General features: G+C 40.1%; 1 protein-coding gene across 1 annotated transcript; it reads left to right on the top strand.

Moving 5' to 3' along the window:
- The first annotated feature begins 2818 nt into the window (after window positions 1-2818).
- Window positions 2819-20546, top strand: LOC129402569 (E3 ubiquitin-protein ligase TRIM38-like). The gene is made up of 6 exons (XM_055129599.1): window positions 2819-3229; window positions 13055-13150; window positions 14636-14866; window positions 17060-17082; window positions 17185-17297; window positions 20020-20546. The coding sequence occupies exons 1-6, from the start codon at window positions 2819-2821 to the stop codon at window positions 20544-20546; spliced, it is 1401 nt and encodes a 466-aa protein (XP_054985574.1).
- Window positions 20547-21450: the final 904 nt, after the last annotated feature.

The following is a 21450-nucleotide window of genomic DNA, read 5'->3' as shown; positions in this document are numbered from 1 at the left end:
TTGGTAGCAAAGGTAGAAACATCTGAAGTCAGGGTCTGAGCTGACTGACCCATGCAGGCTTCCTGATTTGATTTTGTGTTGGGTACACAAAACAGCTTCCTGGGAAATTCCTATTCCTTCTTTTCAGCAGTTAAAGATGGTACTATCCTACCTTGTTCCTCTACTTAGAACAAACTCAGGACAAAATATCAGCAACCTTTACTCTCAATTCTCACATTTCCTCCCTGATAGGACAGGGCTCCACCCCACAGTAGTTCACTTTGGAGTTTAGTTCAGTCAGAGTGACTTCCTTTACTGAGGACTCAGGTAGTGTCAGCCACCTGGAGACTGTCAGGAATAAGGACTACATGCCGTGTGAATAAGGTAGTGAAATACTGGATCATTGTCTACAGGAGTGTAAGAAGCATGCACGTGGGTATCTGGTGTGTGTGTGTGTGTGTGTGTGTGTGTGTGTGTGTGTGTATGTGAGAGAGAGAGAGAGAGAGAGAGAGAGAGAGAGGGAGAGAGAGAGTCAGAGTTTGTGTGGAATTGTATGACTTTGTGAAGTGTAAATGAGTTTGCAGGGTGTAGGATTACATAGCTTCAGGTAGTTTAGGTTTATTGGGTTACTCCCGTCAAGGTGCTCCCATTCCTCTGTGTTTATTTGTAACTTCTTTCTTAGTGTTCTGTTAACTTGTAAATAATGTCTTTCTCTTCTCCTTGAGTCCTTTGCATAGCTTATTCAGAGCAAGTCCTTTTTGTATGGACAAAGAAAGACATTTATTAATATGCCTTTGCAATTGGAATTTAATTGGCTTTGAATATTATTAATTCCCGGGCATTTGCTTTCTTTTTTTTTTTGGCTTTTTGGGTGACACCTGGCTATGCACAGGGGTTACTCCTGGCTCTGCACTCAGGAATTACCCCTGGCGGTGCTCAGGGAACCATATGGGATGCTGGGAATCGAACCCGGGTCAGCCGCATGCAAGGCAAACGCCCTACCCGCTGTGCTATTGCTCCAGCCCCCCGGGCATCTGCTTTCTTGACTGTAGCCTTGGTTGCCCTCAGTTCCTAGCCCTCTAAAAGGCAGGTCCCAATGGGGGACGAGACGGACCCAGGGCAAGCGGTAAGTTATGTGCTTCCCTGGCATCGAGATGGGCCTGGCCAAAGTGACTCATTCTTAACTATAAGTTAAGAGTCTGATCATGGACACGTGCTGTCATGATCTTAAAGTAATGACGAGACTAGGACCCTGCTAGGGATAGGAAAGACTAATCTGGCCTGAGCACTGTAGTCTGAGATTGAGATGACCCCAGGAGAGCAATTCTAAAACCTTAATGCATCTCTTGCTATGCCCATACAAAACGTTTAATATTATGAATGCTTATATGTTTGTTGGACAAGGAGAGGAGAAACACAACCATGGGATTTCATCATTGATGGGTCAGGCTGAAAGAGTATCTGTCCTAGAGAATAGGTGTTCTGCTATTGTTATTGAACCTTTTAAGCTTGAATTGTTACATTGTAGATTCCAGGCTCTGGCCCAGCTTAGTCTTTGGGATGTAGATTTCAGGCCTGCAGATACAAGAGAATAATGTTGCCTCAATGTTCTTCCTGTAAGATCTTTTGGTGTCTTTGGTGACGTCAATGTATTGCGCCATGAACAGACAGAGAGAGAGAGAGAGAGAAAAAGAGAGAGAGAGAGACATGGGGAAGGAGAGACTAGAGAAGGAGAGAAATAGAAGCTTAAAAAGTAACAAATCAGCGACCAGCTGGGTCCTCGTTCTTCCTTCGCCTTTTCTTGACCACCTGCCGTCCAGATCCAGTCCTCGGCGAGCCTTGTTTTTACAGTAGGTTCTGTGAGTTATTGGGGGGGGGGGGGGAGATGTGAGTGTGTATGTGAAAGTTTGTGGGGGTGTGTCTGTATATCTGCATATTTCATTGTTGGGAGATCTACAAAGTTAAGTTTTCTGGATTTTGCTTTCTTAGTCTTCCCTCTCTCTGTTTTCTCTCTCACCAGGCTCCAAACCCTATCTCAGGAGTTCCAGTGTCTGAGGTGAGTAAGGCCCAGAAGGGCAGTCTGAAGGGCTCAGACACAGGTCAAAGGGGAGTAAATGATGCTGGAAAACATTCTCTATGCCTCTAAAGAAGTAATTCTCATAAGTAAAAGGAAATGTCTGGGCAGTAACTTTAGTTCCAAAGGCAGCATTAGTTGTTGGGATTAACTCATCAGTCTCACGTCACAGAAGCATTTCTTTGAGAGTGAAGAAAGGTAGCAGGAACCAGGAATTAATGATCCAGTAAAGACAAATGTGATTTTTCGCAAGGAATCCTTCATACACCACAATACAGCACCAGTTACAAAGAAATCAACCCAGTACTGATGAAGTAACTATTCACATTGGGAATGTCTCCCTCCTTAGTGAGTTTCTCTCCTTTGCTTCAGCTTTTGTGAGGAGGCCTGTCCTTTCACTCTGAGTCCCAGGTTCAAACTTTTTCTAGAATTAAAAGAAATACTTTCTCCTGTCTTTAGTTTCACACAGACTCAAATAAATAATAAATTGAAATGCAATTATGTGGATGAAATAAAGGCACTAAGCATTTTTTTAATTTCAATTATACTCCATTTAAGGGATCATGTGTGATTGTGAGCACCATCTTACACAACACAGTGACATGAAATGAATGTTCTCAATCCTAAATCATATCTCACTCAGTTGGATTTCAGGTTCAGAAAAGGCACAGAAACTCCAGTGAGATGCATTTCTGACACACTGGAAAATACTGGTTGCTTCATCTCTGCCTCTTGATCCAATATTTCAGCATTTCCAGAAAAGCCATGGCCTCAGCTGCGGTTACCAAGAAGTTGAGGGAGGAAGCCACCTGCCCCATCTGCCTGGAGCTCATGACTGAGCCTGTGATTATCGACTGTGGGCACAGCTACTGCCGCATGTGCATACTGGGCTTTATCGGGAACCAAAGCTCTGAAACATCATCTCTGGGGACATTTCATTGTCCCCAGTGTCGGGAACCTTTTAAAAGAGATAGCATCCGGCCCAACAAGCACCTGGCAAATATCATTGAAACCATCAAGGAGACAAAGTGTGAAAGGTTGTGTGAGAAACATGGCGAGCAGCTCCACCTGTTCTGTGAGGATGATGGTCAGCTCATCTGCTGGCGCTGTGAGCACTCACCAGAGCACAAAGGACATGTCACTGCTCTTGCTGAAGATGCTTGCAAAGGCTACAGGGTGAGTATGTGGGCCATAAAGCCTCCCAACCTTGTTTCATGTTTCTCTGAAACCTCTTTTACTTATTAATTTGATAGAAATTATTTTTCTTGTACTATATGCTTCAAGTGTGGTCTTTCACTCTCAGCAAAGGTCAGTTGTCATGGCATCCCCCCTAAAAAAATGCTGAATTTATCTGCCTCCATCCATTGATCAACTCACCCTCTAGCTCCTCAAGGCTTCCCTCTTGGTCAGAATCCAAGTGCTGGTGTTTCCTTTCCCTTACTCAGTTTCTTTATATTGAATTTATGAGTGAGATCCTCTGGGATTTGTATTTATTTTTGAATTATTTTGTCTATAATTAAAATTCCACTTCATCCAAGTTGTCACAAATGGCAGTATTTTATCTTTTCAACTTCTCAGCTTTATAGCTGAGTAGGATCCTACTATGTGAATATGTCACATTTTACTATGAACCATTGGATTATTGGGTACTTGTGATTTTTTTATTTTCCTTAGTATTTTAAATAGCAATGTATTGAATAGGTATGGCTTGATCCTTTGGGTTAGGACTTTGTATTCTTTGGCTAGATACAAAGTCCTACCTACTGTGCTATCGCTCCAGTCCAACAGATACAAAGAACTAATTCTAAATCATATTGTAAGCATAGACCTTAGTTGGCCAAATAAGCATTTTCAGACCCTTTGTGATGATTTTCATAGGTACAAACCAGTTTTTACTCTGACAAAAAAAAAAAGTCTGAATGCTTCATGTTCTACAGAAAATCACCAAAATTGTTGTTCCTGGCATATGTGACATAAACTTTTCTCAATGTAATTCTGAGTTGTACTTTTCAGTCATATGATAAGTGATAAAAAGTTCTTTTCTATGCTTGTTGACAGTCTATATATTTTCTTTAGATTATTCTGCATTTAGTCACCAGAGAGAGAGTACAGGAAGAAAGGCATTTGCCTCTCTAACTTTGATCAAATACCAGACACCTTAGATGGTCCCATAAGTACCAACAGAAGTGATTCCTGAACACAGAGTCAATTGAAAGAACTTAGCACTTATGAGTGCCCTTTGTGAAAAGAGATATATATAGAAAGAGAGACAGAGAATGAGAGAAAGAGAAATGTATATTCACTTTTTTGACTTATTTTGTTAATTCTTGGAAATGGTATTTGGAGATTTTAATGATTTTTTACAAAGCTAGGTTATTAACTTCTTGTTGGATATATGAGGTATTAATAGTTTCCCCTCTATGTATGCATTATAACTTTTAGGTACACTGATACTTTCTCTACCTTGTGAAACTTTCTCTTTAGTTCCATATACTCCCACGTAATTTTTGCTTGTTTGTCTTTGTTTCCCTAGTTGTTGAATCAATTCTTCAAAATTATTGCTGGATCCATGCTACAATTTTTTCCATGTACTTTCCTCCTTGCATTTTATGGCTTTTAGTCTTATGTGTAAGTTTTAGTACAGTTTCTAAATGTTTGTGTGTGGTGTGAGGATACACAAACATTTTTGTAAATGAATACTCAGTTTTCGTAAATGGGTACTCGGTCTCTCCAGCATTGTCTACAGCCATATCACCCTGGGGCCCAATCTCTTCAGTTTCCCCAGCACTGCTTGTTGAAGAGACTTTCCTTCTACATTATACATGCCTATATTATCCTTTATCACAAGTAATTAGATATGTTTGGCCTTATTACTGGGTTTTTGGTTTTGTTTATTTTTTCCCTTTTGTATTGATTCATCATCAGATACAGTTACAAAGCCTTCATGTTTGAGCTTCAGTCATGCAATCATCAAACACCCGTCCCTTCATCAGTGCATATTTTCCACCACCAAAATCCCACGTACCTCCCTCCCATTCAAACCTTCCCCTGCATGTGGGAAGACAATTTGGACAATACTCTCTGTCTACTTTGGTTACATTGAATATTTCAACATCATTCCCAACACCACGCAAACCTACCAAAATGGCAATGCTAGAGAATGTATTTTGTATTGCTTGTTATGAGTAGAGTGGCACAGCCACTCTTGCAGCCGCACATTCTAGGAATTCGAAAATTTTAATGATTAGGGTCCGGAGAGATCTCTGCAACGAGCTTCTCAGTTCTGAGATTCATGTGTGTGTCTCTGGATCATGGCTGTGTGGAAGCTTAAGTACCTGGGGGCTGTTTGTGGGCATCACCTCAGAGTCACATCGGGGCAGGGGGAAGGAGAAGGGCCGTCTCCTCCCCTGTCCAGTGAGGACTGGCATTTGCTGCCACTGCCACCACATACCTGGAGCTTTCCTTAAGTTCTAGAAGATGGCAGCTGCCGGGAAACCTAGGGGGCAGGAGGCAGGACAGCATCTGCTCCCCTCTGGAGTGGCCTATTGCAAAGCCCAGAGGCATCTGTGCAGCAAGCGTCTCGGTTCCAAGATTCCTATGTTTGTCTCCAGTTTAATGGCTTCATTCAATTTCTGTGCATTCGTGTGTCTGTCTGTTTGTGTGTATGTGTGTCTGGGTGTGTGTGTGCATGGCCTTCAGGATCTTTTGTGATTTCTACAAATTTTCAAATGTTATTTTTCTATCTTTGAAAAAACGCTATTGGAATTTCATTGAGATTGCACAGAATCATCCTATTACTTTGAACGAGATGTCCAGTTAATAAACGTTCATTTTTCCTACAGATATGTAGAAACATCTTGCATTTTTTGTGTTTATCTTTTATTATTTATTAGATCAATATATTAATAAACCTTTTGTAGGTCTTTAAATTCCTTTGTTATGTTTGCTCCTTGTTTTTATCTTTTTAAAATATTTGAGTTTGAGGCAACAGCTGGTGATGCTCAGAGGTAACTCCTGGTTCTGCATTCAGGATTTCTTCTGGCAGTTCTCAGGGGACCTTATGGGATGCCAGAGACAAAAATCAGGTCAGCCTCCTAACAGCTGCAATTAATCCAACCCCTAAAGAATTCTTTTAGGAGCTGGAGCGATAGTACAGAGGGTAGGGCATTTACCTTGCACGCGGCCGACCCGGGTTCGAGTCCCAGCATCCCATATGGTCCCCCAAGCACCGCCAGGAGTGATTCCTGAGTGCAGAGCCAGGAGTCAGCTCTGAGCATTACCGGGTGTGACCCAAAAAGCCAAAAAAAAGAAATTCTTTTAAAACTCCCTCAAAACTCGTTTCAAGGTGGTAAATTCCCTAAGCTCTTGCCTGTCCATAACGCTCTGTGTGGTTTCTTCTAATCTGAATGATAATCTAGCTGGATAGAGTACTGCTGGGGAAGCTTTGATTTCATTGAGTTTTTGTAGTGTATACCTCCATTTTCTTCTGTTTCTTCATCATATTTGAAAACTCTGTTGTACATCATATGGGCTTTCTTATTTATGGAAGTTCCTGTTTTGATCTTGCTGATTTCAATATTCTGTCTCTATCTTTGGATTTTATCCTTTTGAGTATAATTTGCCTTACAGTTTTCCTAGCTGAGTCTATTTGCACTGGGAACCTTCACACCTTGGAATCTCAGTGCCTATATTCCTCAACTTTGGGAAATTCCAGTAAATAATTTGTTTAACAATTTTTTTCATGAAATTTGCTTTCCTATTCTTCAAGGATACTGGTGATTTTTCTATAGTTCCTCCTGAACTCATTCTACAGTTCCCCGGTATGGTTCATTTCTTTTCTACTATTTTCAACCTAGCAGTTTGCTCCTCATCTCGGAGCTTCTTTATCTTAACTAGTTCAAACCTTAACTAGTTAAGTATCTTAACTGCTGTTCAAACCTTCTATTGAGTATGTATATTTAATTTAACATCCTGTTTATATCTGCCACTTCTTCTGATTGCAGTAATGTTCTTATTTCAAGTCTTTCTTGTGCTTTGTTGATTATGTTTGCCATCATTTCTTTGAGCTCATTAAACATCTTCATCATGTGTCAATAAAGTCACAGTCTGAGGATTTCCTGAGCTGGTTGGTGTTGTTTGTGCTTCCAGTGATAGTGTTTTCACTAAGTGAACTTGGTGGATGTGGAGGCTACTGGGACCTAGGCAGAAGGGAAGGTTCTGCCTCCCTTTCCATCATAGGCCCAAGGATATGAGCAAGAGACTGGTCTCACTTGGAATGGTGGAAATGCCAGTAGAAGTTCAGGAGTAGTCTCTAGTAACTTTTCTATTCTTGTTTCACTGAATATTATTTTCATAGAAGTATACTGACCCTTGTTATGTGATTTCTCTGTTTCTACTGGTAAAATGTTGTATGGTTATCTTTTGTTTGCTGGCATATAGTATGTGTCTTCACTTTCATATATTGAACAGTCCTTGGAATGCAAAATCAGAGAGACAAGTAAGTTATGACATCTGATGCAAACAGTGTACTGTATTGAATTGGTCTTGATAGGTTATTGTTGAGGATTTTTAGGTATATGTGTATTAATATTGGTCTATAATATTATCTTTAGGTTTCATCTTTGTCTCATTTTGGTATTAGGTGGTGTTGCACTCAGAAATTGTGTATGAAAGTCATTATTTCCTTGCCTATATTGGTAGAATTTCAGAGAGTATGGGATATCATTGAATCTTTTCTAGATATGACTGGTGAAAGTTCTGGTCATTGAATTTTCCTTGGAGTGAAACTTTTACTTCCCTTTTTGACCTGCACCTAAAATGTTCAGGGCTTATTTCTGGCTCTGTGCTTAGGCATCACTCCTGACTGTGCTCATGCACTGTATGCAAAGCCAGAATCAAACCAGGTTTATTGCTTACAAAGGATGTGGCCTCACTTCTGGCCTTCCAAACTTGTTAGAAATGCCATCTCCTTCCCTTCCATTTTTTCAGTTCTTCCTCTCTCCCATACATATTTGTTACAAGAAATAAAACTAGAATATTTCAACATGGTAATGATGATTGTTTACAGGAAAGTGTATTTTTGTAAACTCACATTTTGAAAATGAATACGTATATACCATAATGATTTTTATTTAATTATTTAAAAGCATTTTCAGCTAAGATAAGAATAGAGTATCTAATGATCTTTAAAAATAATTTATTTATGTGCACAGCTTATAAGTAATCACTATAAAAACCATTTTTAGTGCCCAACATTTGTCCTAGACAACTGAGTTTTCCCACAGGCAAGAAATGTATAAGCCATACCTTGGAACATGTATTGCTACAGTCAAATATAGAATTTTGAGCATTACTAGAACTGTAAATGATGATCCATTTATTCTGTAATTACATGAGAACATATATTATGTGTCAAGGTTAACTCTGATCATAAGTGAAATACAAGAATGTGTAAAGTATTCACAAATCTCAAATGTTACACCACATAATTTATCTGAAAGTTAATCTGAGGTCAACAAATAAAGTTTGAAGCTATAAAAAAATAAATAAATAAATAAATAAATAAATGAAAGCACTTAGCTTACAAGATGACACTAAAACTTCAGCTTCCTAATACCAAGGAGTCTTTTATTCATCACTCCTCTCCAACCACGAATGCTTATTTCTCTACTAGCACCACCCACACATGAAGATGAAATTAATGATATGTTTAACGTGAGCATATGCATCTCGCCCACCCAGATGGCAACTTGGAACTCTTGCTCAGAGTGACCCTGAATCTGAAACTTAGAAGCAAATGAGACTCTCAAACAATTGTTTGGTCAAATTCTGTAGAACTGGGGCTCTGGAAAACTCTAAGCTTCCAGTGATATGGGAATTTGGACTGATCTAACCCAACCCATTTTTTCAAGTGTAAATGGATAAGAAGAAACTGGACAGAATAGATGCATTGAGGTACTCTTTCAAATTCCTCTTTTGTAGCTATGGGAAGGGGAGTATGTCTTAAAGAAAACCCCAGCCAGATCATCCACTCTCGTCATTATTTATCCTCTGCTCAGAAAACCCAATGAGTCCTCAAAACCTGCTTGTTTTTAGCTGAATTCTCTTTCCAAGTCCAAAATGGTTTTCTGACTTCTTGTAATGTCTTCGTATCCTTCCACTCATCTAACTTTCAAGGAAATTATAGAAAGAAAATATCAACAAGAAAAGGAGAACTGAAAAACAAGAATTAAAAGATGCCAACAAAATTAAGATTAACGGTTGACAGGGATGGAAGGGGGAAGGATTGGTGATTTTTAGTGCTGTGATATTCTTTTAAAAATATAGCTCCAGTAAAGTGAAATTTAACAGTTACACATGCGGGGTGGGAGGCTGGGGAGGTTGGGGGGGAGGTATACTGTGATTCTTGGTGGTGGAATATGTGCACTGGTGAAGGGATGGGTGTTGGAGCATTGTATAACTGAGACTTAAACCTGAAAGCTTTGTAACTTTCCACATGGTGATTCAATAAAAGAATAAATTTAAAAAATTAAAAAAAAAGAAATGCCATCTCTTTTAAAAAAGAAAAGATGCAGTACCACCCTTGGAAAACTACCGCCAGTAAGGTACCAAACAGAGTGAAGCCTCCAGCCCATTTATATTCAGTTAGTACTATCTACCGGGATCATTCCAGAATATTCAGTGTAGAGGATCACCCTAATTGAAAAATACTGAGGGTCTGGAGCCATAGTATAGTCTCTAAGGCACTTTCCTTGCACGTGGCAAACTGGGATTTCATCCCCACATGCCATATGGTTCCCGATACACTGCCAGGATTTATTCATGAGAGAAGGACCAGGAGTAACCCTGGAGAATCGCCAGGTGTGACCCCAAGAGCCTAAACAACGAACAATTGACATCTGCTTGGAATCCTTTGATGGTGGAAAAGTCCTCAAAGGGTGGAGAAAAGATAGAGACTCCTATACTCAAGACTAATGACAAGGGTGCAGATAAGAAAGGTTCCTTGGCACCATGTTCAGGCCATAGTGTGAGTGGAGGGAAAGATAGGTGAAGACACAAGAGTAGAACTTAGACCTCCAACATGGATAACAGTTGAAGGTATTAATCATACCTCAAAAAAGTACTGGGGGGGGGGGCTGGAGCGATAGCACAGCGGGTAGGGCGTTTGCCTTGCACGCAGCCGACCCGGGTTCGATTCCCAGCGTCCCATATGGTCCCCTGAGCACCGCCAGGGAGTGATTCCTGAGTGCAGAGCCAGGAGTAACCCCTGTGCACCGCCAGGTGTGACCCAAAAAGCAAAAAAAAACAAAAAACAAAAAACAAAAAAGTACTGGGAAGACGCTACTCCATGAAATAAAAGAAGACTTGAGGAAATGAAAACATATCCCCTGCTCATGGTTAGGGAGAATCAACATTGTAAAAATGTCAATACGCCCAAAAGCATTGTACAGATTCAACGCAATCCCTATAAAGATACCCATGACATTCTTCAATGAAATGGATCAAGCAATCCTGAAATTCATATGGAACAACAAATGCCCACTGATTGTGAAAACAATTCTTTGGAAAAAGATGATGGGAGGCATCACCGTCCCCAACCTCAAACTTTACTACAAAGTGGTAATAATCAAAACAGCATGGTACTGGAACAAAGGCAGAGACGCAGACCAATGGAACAGAGTGGAATATCCCTAAACACAACCCCAAATGTATGACCATCTAATCTTTGATAAAGGAGCAAGAAATGTCAAATGTAGCAAAGAAATCCTCTTTAACAAATGGTGCTGGCACAACTGGACAGCCACGTGCAAAAGAATGGGCTTAGACCTCGACCTGACACCATGCACAAAAATCAGATAAAAATGGATTAAAGACCTCAACATCAGACCACAAACCATAAGGTACATTGAAGACAAGGTCGGCAAAACCCTCCACGATATTGAAGCCAATGGTTTCTTCAAAGATGACACGCAACTGACCAACCAAGAGGAAACAGAGATAAACAAATGGGACTGCATTAAACTAAGAAGCTTCTGCACCACAAAAGATATAGTGACCAGAATACAAAGACAGTCTACAGAATGGGAAAGGATATTCACCCAATACCCATCAGATAAGGGGTTGATATCAAAGGTATATAAGGCACTGGTGGAACTCTACAAGAAGAAATCATCCAACCCCATCAGAAAATGGGGCGAAGAAATGAAAAGAAATTTTCTCAAGGAAGAGATATGAATGGCCAAAAGGCACATGAAAAAGTGCTTTACATCACTAATCATCAGGGAGATGCAGATCAAAACAACCATGAGATACCACCTCACACCACAGAGACAGGCATACATCCAAAAGAACAAAAACAACTGCTGTTGGAAAGGATGTGGGGAGAAAGGGACCCTTCTACACTGCTGGTGGGAATGCTGACTGGTTCAGCCCTTCTGGAAAACAATATGGACTCTTCTCAAAAAATTAGAAACTGAGCTCCCATTTGACCCAGCAATACCACTACTGGGAATATACCCCAAAGAAGCAAAAAAGTATAGTCGAGATGACATCTGCACTTATATGTTCATCGCAGCACTGTTTACAATAGCCACAATCTGGAAAAAGCCCGAGTGCCCTAGAACAGATGACTGGTTAAAGAAACTCTGGTACATCTATACAATGGAATACTATGCAGCTGTTAGAAAAAATGAAGTCATGAACTTTGCATGTAAGTGGATCAGCATGGAAAGTATCATGCTAAGTGAAATGAGTCAGAAAGAGAGAGACAGACATAGAAAGATTGCACTCATCTGTGGAATATAAAATAACAAAATAGGAGACTAATATCCAAGAATAGTAGAAATAAGTACCAGTAGATTGGCTCCATGGCTTGGAAGCTGGTCTCACTTGCTGGGGAAAAAGGCAGCTCAGATAGAGAAGGGAACACAAAGTAAAATGTGGTTGGAGATCCCGCTCGAGAAGGGAGATTCATGCTGAAGGTAGACTAGAGACTGAACACAATGACCACTCAATACCCCTATTGCAAACCACAACACCCAATTGTAGAGTGAGAGAGATCAAAAGGGAATAGGGGGAGGTATACTGGGTTTATTGGTAGTGGAGAATAAGCACTGGTGGAGTGATGTGGTTGTGAACATTGTATGAGGGAAAAACAAGTTCTAAAATGTGTGAATCTGTATCTGTACCCTCATGGTGATTTACTGATTAAAGAATAAAATAAAAAAAAAATTTTAAGTACTGGGAACTGAATATTTTTGATAGTTTACTGAGGACCAGTGTTGACATGACAAGACCATTCAATCTCAAAATATAATACAGCCACCAATTTCTAAGATTCATATTATTCATACAAGCATAGAGTGGGGACATAGTAAATACAGACTTAGAGGGGTGGTTAACTATTAGAAAGAATGACTGTTAATGAATTCCAGTGAGAGATTTAGATTAATATACATGCAAAGACATGTATGAAGGCTGCCTGAACTTTGGTGGAATAACAGAATGAGCACTGTCCTGCTGCCTCATTCCTTAGTCCTATATGGAATTGAGGAATATGTTGTCCTCGTGAACAAGTTTCTTAACCCCATAAGTTGTTTTCTTTTTTTTTCTTTTTCTGTTTGCTTTTTGGGTCACACCCAGAGATGCTCAGGGGTCACTCCTGGTTCTGCACTCAGGAATTACCCCTGGATGTGCTCAGAGGACCATATGGGATGCTGGAAATTGAACCCTGGTTGGCTGCATGCAAGGCAAATGCTGTGCTATCACTCCAGCCCAAGAAGAGTTGTTTTCTACAACACAGAAATTGTGTTAAGCATCTTACTAGTTTTGCAGATTACCACGGAGATCAACTGTGTTACTGGACTGATTATTCTTTCTCTCAGCATCTAAGGGCTCACCAAATACTCAAGGTTACTCTCATCGTCTGAAAACCTTTGATTTCTGTTGGATGTTGTGAAGAGTTATCCAATTCAATAAACTAACACCCATTTTTCCCCACAGGAACAACTCCAGAAAGCAGTCACAAAACTGAAAGTAACAGAATCTAAATATAAGCAGCTGAAACTAAACACAACTCGAAAAATAAGTAGTTGGAAGGTGAGAGTTTGAAGCTTCTTGTGGTCAAACTATATGCCATCACCTTGTGTAGTAGAAGGTAGAACTTGGTGACAGTACTATAGGGTTTATTACTCAATAAATGATCCATATTGTTAAAAGTAATGTAGAAAGCACCGTTTCTCTTTACTCCTTTAGTTATAGGTATCTATTATATTTTTGCTGCAAATGCTTCAACCTTGTGATAGTAATTATGTAGGATTACCAATATCTGAGTTGGAGAAGTAGAAATATTAGCGCTTACCTGGAAAGATTCTTGATTGGATTAAAATTTCAAACTTTGAAAGTACCTACCTGTGTTGAAACCTCAACTGCACCATTTAGGTGCATTTTCCACAATGCAGTACCTTATACTCAAGATTTACAGCTTAAGAGACCAACTATTTCTGTACACTTAGAGATCCATTCTGATGAGATGCATTGAGCTCAACTTCATGACCCTGTTAATAAGGAGGACCAGAACTATCACAAGAACATACAAAAGAAAATTACAGAATTTGAGTCCCTAGTACAGGGATTAACCAGATACCCTTTGAATGACAACATAACTTTATGAACATATTGATATAGTGTATTATATTAAAATATTATCACACAGACCAGTAAGCCATTTTTGCCTCTATCATGGTGTCTTAAACCTCAATCCTTATTATTTATATACAAATATCCAATATGATCTCTCAGTTGTGATATCTCAGTTACAAACTTCAATAAGATTTGAGAAGAAACCAGAATTTTCTTGAACAGAATTTTTTTCTGAAACACAGGAATACATCTTTATATCGAAATAAAAGCTCATATTTATTTTTACAACTCGCATTTCATTTACCTTGTCCAAGCTCTATTCTGCACTTCATTCGTACTCCTTATACCACTTTCTTGGTGAAGCAGAAGGAATTTATTAGAATACTATATACAATTGTGATGATATCTTCTGCCTTTGAATATCTGCCACCTGGGCATTAATCTGGTCTAGGAAGTATGGAGAACTTTTCAGGGTATGACACACTAACTGAGGAACATTTTGTGTGTGGGGGGGATCTAAGTATAACATAAAAGTCACTCTTCTTATCCTTTTGAGTCGACAGCTCTATGATAGTTAGATTTGTACATACCCTTGTTCAGCCATTGCCTCTATCCACCTGCAAAACTCATTCATCATCCAAACTCAAACTCTCTTCCTAGTCCTCAAACATCTTCCTCCTATTTTCTGGTATTCACTGTCTCTATAAATATGACTTACCTCATATAAATAGAGTTCTATAATCTTGAGTCTCTGTTTCTGGTTTACTTTGCTTTGCTCACTACTAGCTGACTTATCAATGTTGCACATTGCATCAAATGTTCCTTCCTTATTACTACTGAATATAGTTCAATTGTTTCCATGTGGCTCATATTGTGTATGGATGTACCCATTAATGAACATTTGATCTGTACTCTCTTTCTGAGCACTTTTATTCTTTATAGGAAACAATAAGGAATGAGGAAGAAAGAGTCCATTCTGAATTTATGTGTCTTCACATATTCCTGCACCAGGAGGAGGAGTTATATATGTGTCAACTGAAGAAAGAAAAAGAGCAGAAGCTGAGCAGACTGCAGGACAGTGTAGCCCATCTGGACAACAAACTACAGGAACTCAAGAACTGTATCCTGGAACTGGACAAGAAATGTCAGGGCTCAGCACAGAATTTGCTACAGGTGAGTCTGAACACTTGGAGGAGACAGAGGAGATGACTTATTCCCCTGCTAGTCAGAGCAGAGTGCTGAGCAATATGGAGGACTAACAAGGCCTACCTGAGACACACAAATGAATCTTGGACCCGAGCAACTTGCGGCAAAGATGGCCCGGGACTTTGCAATAGGCCTTCTCTGCTGGGCTGCTCCAGAAGGGGGCGGGGGCAGGTGGCATCCCTCCACCTGCCCTCTAAGAGCTCCATTAGTTGCCATCTTCTAGAAGCCAGAGAGAAACCTCAGGTATGAGCCTTGGTGATAGCAAATCCCAAGTCTCGAGGGACAGAGGAGGAGTGGGCACTCCCTCCCTCAACCCAATAGGATGCCAAGATGATGCCACATCTTCCCACCATCTACTTAAGCTCCCACATAGCCGCGATCCAGAGACACACAAATGAATCTGGGACCCCACCCCAGCAACTTGCTGTGGCAATTTTTTCAGGCCCTAATTATTAAAATCTTAGAATTCCTATAGCACGCAACCACAGGCGCATGACATTATATTATATCTATAATAAGCAATACAAAATATTGTCTAGCAATGCATTTTTGGCAGGTAGGAGGGGTGGTAGGACTGGTCTCGATGCAGCGTATAGGGAGTTTACCTTGCACACAGCCAAGCCGGGTTCAATTCCTCCATTCCTCTCAGAGAACCCAGCAAGCTACTGAGAGTATCCCGCCTGCACGGCAGAGCCTGGCAAGCTACCCATGGTGTATTCGATATGCCAAATACAGAAACAAGTTTCACAATGGAGAAGTTACTGATGCCTGCTTGAACAAATCGATGAGCAATGGGATGACAGTGACAGTGACAGTGAACTACAGTAGAGAAAAATATTTTGCAAATTGTCTGCCACAAAGGCAGGGGAAGGTGTGGAATTGAGGGGGAAGGGTGCAGATACTGGAGATTTTGGTGGTGGAAAACATACTCTGGTGAAGGGATGGGTGTTTGATGACTGTATGATCAAAGTTCAAACATGAAATTTTTGTTACTGTACCTCACGGTGAATTAATTAAAAAAAAAAAGGCCTACTTTCTCAGGTCAGACTCTTTCTCCCTGTAACTCACCTTGTTCAGTATGACACCCTAGAGTTTTAGCAGAGATGCATGGACTGTTGGATTTCACCTTTTCTTATTGTAGTTCTACAACATTCTTAATCCACTATGTGCTCTTGGGTATTTGGGATGATTCTAGATCTTGGCCATAGTTATTGACACCATAAAAAACACAGAAAAGTAAATATATTTTAAATTTTATATAGTTATGCTCTTTTAATGATCCCCAGAACTGGAAACTTTAGATTTTATGGAACCTCAGTTCTTTATAATGAGGGGAATCTCCTCTGCAATTGTGAGTCTGTGTGCGCTTTTAACTCAAAGCAAGCGAGCACGGTATGTATTACAAAAGGCGCCATTTTTTTCTCACAACTTTCCCTCTTTTTTTTTCTTTTTTGCTTTTATAGGTTACATCTGGCAACGCACAGGGGTTACTCCTGGCATTTAACTCAGGAATCACCCCTGGCGGTGCTCAGAGGACCATATGGGATGTCTGGAATCAAACCGAGTTGGCCGCGTGCAAAGCAAACGCCCTACCCGCTGCACTATTGCTCCAGCCCAACTCTCCCATTTTATGTTTTTATTGTCTATTACTTTCAAGTAGGGTTTTTTTTTTTTGCATTTTAAGGAAGTCCTGTGTTTCTAATAAGTTTGGTTTCATTTAATATGATAAGCAGTGTCCAATATGGACTCAATCTAAGGAAATCACATCATTGAAAGCAAGCAGTACCCTGGATATCCTTCTGATCCCTTTGTCAAATGCCATAGGTTGATGAGTTTTCAGATACCAAAGTTCCCCACAGTCTCCAGTAACGAAGACAGCTGACTGAGAGGTTGACAAAGAGGCACTAATGAGCATTGCCAAGGGACTCAGGTGGGAATCATCCTATTTGAAACCCATTCAGTGTCTACAGATACACGGGCTCAGGGGTGTACCTCAACAGAAATGAACTTACACTGTAGCTGAAACCTTGGTTCCAGTCCCATTCTTAGGCTCCCATACCTTACATCTCTGAAAGATTGTTTATAGAGAACTGCCCCACATGCCATTCTCCGTGAAATTCAGATGTTCCTACACTCACCTTTGTTTTTGTTTCTCTACAGGATATAAAAGACACCTTGAGCAGGTGAGTGCCCCATATCATCAGTGTGGGCAGGGGAGGGGTATGGGCATAGAGACATGGATGGAAGGAGCCACTGAAGGAATCTCTGGTCTCTGCTTGTTCTAGGAACTCAGCTATCGATATGGAAACACCAGAGGATATTTCTTTGGAGGTGCATACTGTGTGCAATGTCTCTGAACTTTACTTTAGTGTCAGAAAAATGTTAAAGCGCTATCAAGGTATGCTGATTTAAGAATTTCTTTTTAAAATTTTATTTATCTCAGTGTAATGCAAGAAAAGTTGGTGATTGTTATGGAATGTGCTGCAAGTAATATAAGGACCCTGACCCAGTAACACATGTTACTAATCCCAAAGCTGAGTTTTCTCTTTTATAATTCTATTTAATCATAGTTTTCTGTTTATCCAATCTCCTATAAAAGTCAAAAGTTATGGAAAGAGAAAGACTTTTTTTAATTGAGGACTAATTTAAGGACCGGAGAGAAAGCTCAAAGGGCTGAGAGAATACCTCGTATTCAGAATGTCCCAGTAATGCCAACACTGAAGGGAGACAGCCTGGTCCTGGGACCTTGCCCTGATCAGCTGGTCCAGTTGGCCTGGAGTGACCGGGCCCCCTGCACCTGCTTGGGTGTCCCTCTTCCAAAATTCTGCCTTAGCACTGCTGAGCACTTTCACATGTATGATTTTATTTTTATTCAGTTTTACAGATGTTCATATTATGATTGAAAATTCTTCTCTTTCTGAATATATAAATATTTAAATTTATCTCTCAATGATTTGTCTTTAAGGTCATTGTCTTAGGGTCTAAGAAAGAAGTGTGTATGGTACAATTTTTTCAATTTTTTAAAAAGTTATATGTATTCATTTGAGTTTTTAAAAAATAAATTATGAAATGGCAACTGACTCCCTTTGTCTTCTCCCTGGTTTTATGCTCAATGATCACTCCTGGCAGTGCTTAGTGAACCATATGTGGTACAGGGAATCTAACCGAGACAGCTCAATTTGAGGCAAGCATCTTACTCACTATTGTGTCTCTCTGCCATTAATTAAGTTTTTTTTAACTATCTTCACATTGACACTTTGGATTTTTCCCAAGTTTTGGTAATATCAAATGAAACACAACTCATTTGTGAGTCAGATTTATGATGAGAACTGTCTAGAGAGATTTAACTAAGGGACTACTTATAAAGATGAGATGTAGGGTAGAGAACAAGGAATAGTGCAGCACCCAAGGCAGGAATGGGTAGACAACCATCACTGGCCTGGGCCTCAAGTGGCAGGTAGAGGGCGCTGTGAGGGTGGGAGAGTGTAACAGGGGAGAGGAATGCAGAGCCTGCCAGTCACATGGGAGGGCCATGAGTACTTCACACTGCTACTCAGTTACTTTGTGCCCCAGGGCCTTCTCCTCTGCTTCCAATAAGTTAAAATAAGCAGAGAGAGATGGGGAAGTGGGCCAGGGTGTTCTGTCCACAGTGGTCAGTCTTTCTGGGAAAGAGACAGATGTAAAAAGTTGGAAAAGACCAGTAGGGATTTGAAGAAACATTGAGAACATCCAGCACAGGAAGTATTTCTGCATAGGGGATTGAAGTAACCTGGTAACAAAAGTCCAATTCCTTGTACTTAACTTAGTCATCCAGTGAATAATTGACTTTTTCTCAGTGGTTGCTAACATTCTATGGGCTCACCAATAGTACAGGGAGCAGGGCATTGACCTGGCATAGTGTTAGATTCCTGTTATCGCATATGGTCCCTTGAGCACCACCAGGAGTAATTCCTGAGTGCAGAGCCAGGAGAAATCCCTGGACATTCTGATGTGGACCCACAGAAACAAAAAACAAAACATTCTCTTAATTCGTTTAATTTTGAAAATTTTATTACACATTCAAGAACCCACTTATATTTATCATCTATTTGCCTGTTTTATTTAACTACGATCAGGTAGTCTTCATGTTATTGACCCTAGTTCTTTCACATCTTACTAATTTCTATAGAGTAGTATTATCTAATATAAGAAATTAGAGCTCATACTTAAAATCCATGGGACTAGCATATATTTGTCACCTAATAAAATTCTTGCTCTTTAATCACGTTCTTTGATATTAGTTGTCTTTTTTAACTTTCTGATACAGATTTTGAATTGGTTAGTTTGAGAAGGAATAGTTTTATTTCTGCTTCAATATTCCATGATTTCTCATATAGGAAAATGAACTTTGGAAACAACAGAAATCATATAAATTCGGGTTAGCTCTAGAAGATACAAATGTTATAACCTAGAGATAAGGATGGTGATTATCTTATTTCTAGAAATTCTTAGATACTTCCCACTAATCATACATTTTAATAAATACTATCCCTTAGTTCACTCACTTTTTCACAATAGTGTCTGTAACATATATAGAGTTTGCTATTTTAGAGACTCAAAATAATTCAAGAATAAGAAGAGTTATGGAAAGTTATATTTTGAATGCAGGCTAGCTTTATTTTAAAAAAGACTCTAAGTACCAAACATGTCGGGAGGGATGCTGACAATGGTGGTGGGTTTGCAGTTAGAACATTGAATGCCTAAAACTCTGTTATCAATGGCTTGGTAAACTGCAGAGCATCCTGTCATATGCCCGCACCATATCACTCAAGCCATATGAGTGATCCCTGAGTGCAGGGCCAGGAGCAAGCCCTGAACATTACTGAGTATGCACCCCAAAAAAAAAATTAAAGTAAGTTTTTTTCAAGCTGGAACTATACTATGATAGGTAGAATGCCTGCCTTGCACACCACCAAGTCCCCAGCATCCCATATAGTACACGCCCAGGAGTTATTTCTGAGCACAGGGACAGTAGTATGCCCTGAGCACTGCCTGGACTGCATGCTATGCCCCCCCCGCCCCCCCCATTCCAGATTTAAAAATTTTAAAGAAAGTGTTTTGTTTTTTTTTATTTTTGACAGTTGGTGTGACTCTGGATCCAAATACTGCTCGTGGAGATTTAGATCTGTCTGTTGATCAGAGAAGAGTGCAAAACGTTGGAACATATTTCTCTAGATTTGCAAGGAGGCCTCAAACTACTGAACAATTTACGGCCTTACCCTCTGTCCTGGGCCGTGAGCGCTTCACCTCAGGAAGACATTACTTTGAAGTGGATGTGAGAGAAGGAACTCAGTGGAGTGTAGGAGTTTGTCTGGACAACATGCCAAGGGACACATGGATGCCTAGGTCTGGATTCTGGATTATCAGACTGAGAAAGAACGGGAAGAATATAGCCCTTAGTTCTAAAGCCATTACTCTTGCACTGATGAACAAGCCTGAAGTAGTAGGGATTATGCTCGACTATGAGGCTGGGCTTGTGTCCTTCTACAATGCCACTGCTGGTTCCCACATCTACACCTTCCCGAAGGCCTCCTTCTCTCAGGCTCTCAGACCTTATTTCCAGGTCAATGACTTTTCTTCTTTGTTCCTGATTTCCTCAAATGAGTAAGAGAAAAAGAAAAGTCTCATTTCAGTTAAACCGGCCTGAGAAGTAGTTGGTAAATCTAGGTGGGAGCAAAAATTTGATCTAATTTCTTCTGGGCTGTTTCCCCATACCTAAAATATTACCTTAAACATTTGTAAAGCATAAAACTGCATTCAAGTAATGTATATTCAGACTGTAACACAAAAGATAATGAGTGTGCACTATATGGACTAAGGCTATTACTGCATTGCATGTTTTGCATAGTGTTTCCCCTCCTTCCCTCTCCATGATTTCGGATCTTTAATAAGACAATCTGACAGGCCAGTGAGCACGATGACAGGAGCTCAGGAGGCCCACGCTCTCTCTGCTTGTTTGGTTGCATATGAACTCAGAGGGAAGGAATAAGTGAAGCTGCAATTGTATCAGCAAAAGCATGAGAAGGGCGGTGACTCTTGTGACCATTGGCATGTTGGTAAATTACCTGAGCTGCAGCCCTGAGTGAGAGAGTAAGTACAGACAATGACCATCCTAGAGGGTCCTGGCCAGGGAAGTGTGAGAGAAACGTCCTAACTGACTTAGAGTGAGATGTCTCACACGGAAAGAAGATCAAGACTGAAAACTGATTTGGATAGTGCTTGAATTTGATATTCCACACTGAGCTAGCAGCATTAATCCTCAAATAATTTTAAATTTTCATAACAATTCTTGTTGACAGATTTGTTGAAAGTTTTGCTATGACTCATAGACCAAACAAATAGACCTGAATTATTTTGTTTTCAAAATAGCTTTCTTTACAACTATTTTGGAAACCAAATAGGTTTGTTTTCCAAAGCACATTCTGTAAGGTTTGTGCAGACCAAATGCACTGCTCAGGACAAACATTGATCAGCTGACACGATAGCAACATTCCAGGAGTCAGAGATCCCTT

The sequence above is a fragment of the Sorex araneus genome, chromosome 2 (assembly GCF_027595985.1).
Source record: "Sorex araneus isolate mSorAra2 chromosome 2, mSorAra2.pri, whole genome shotgun sequence".
Taxonomy (NCBI): Eukaryota; Metazoa; Chordata; class Mammalia; order Eulipotyphla; family Soricidae; genus Sorex; species Sorex araneus.
Note: the sequence above shows the minus strand (reverse complement) of the source record. Positions and strands in the feature narration are given on the sequence as shown.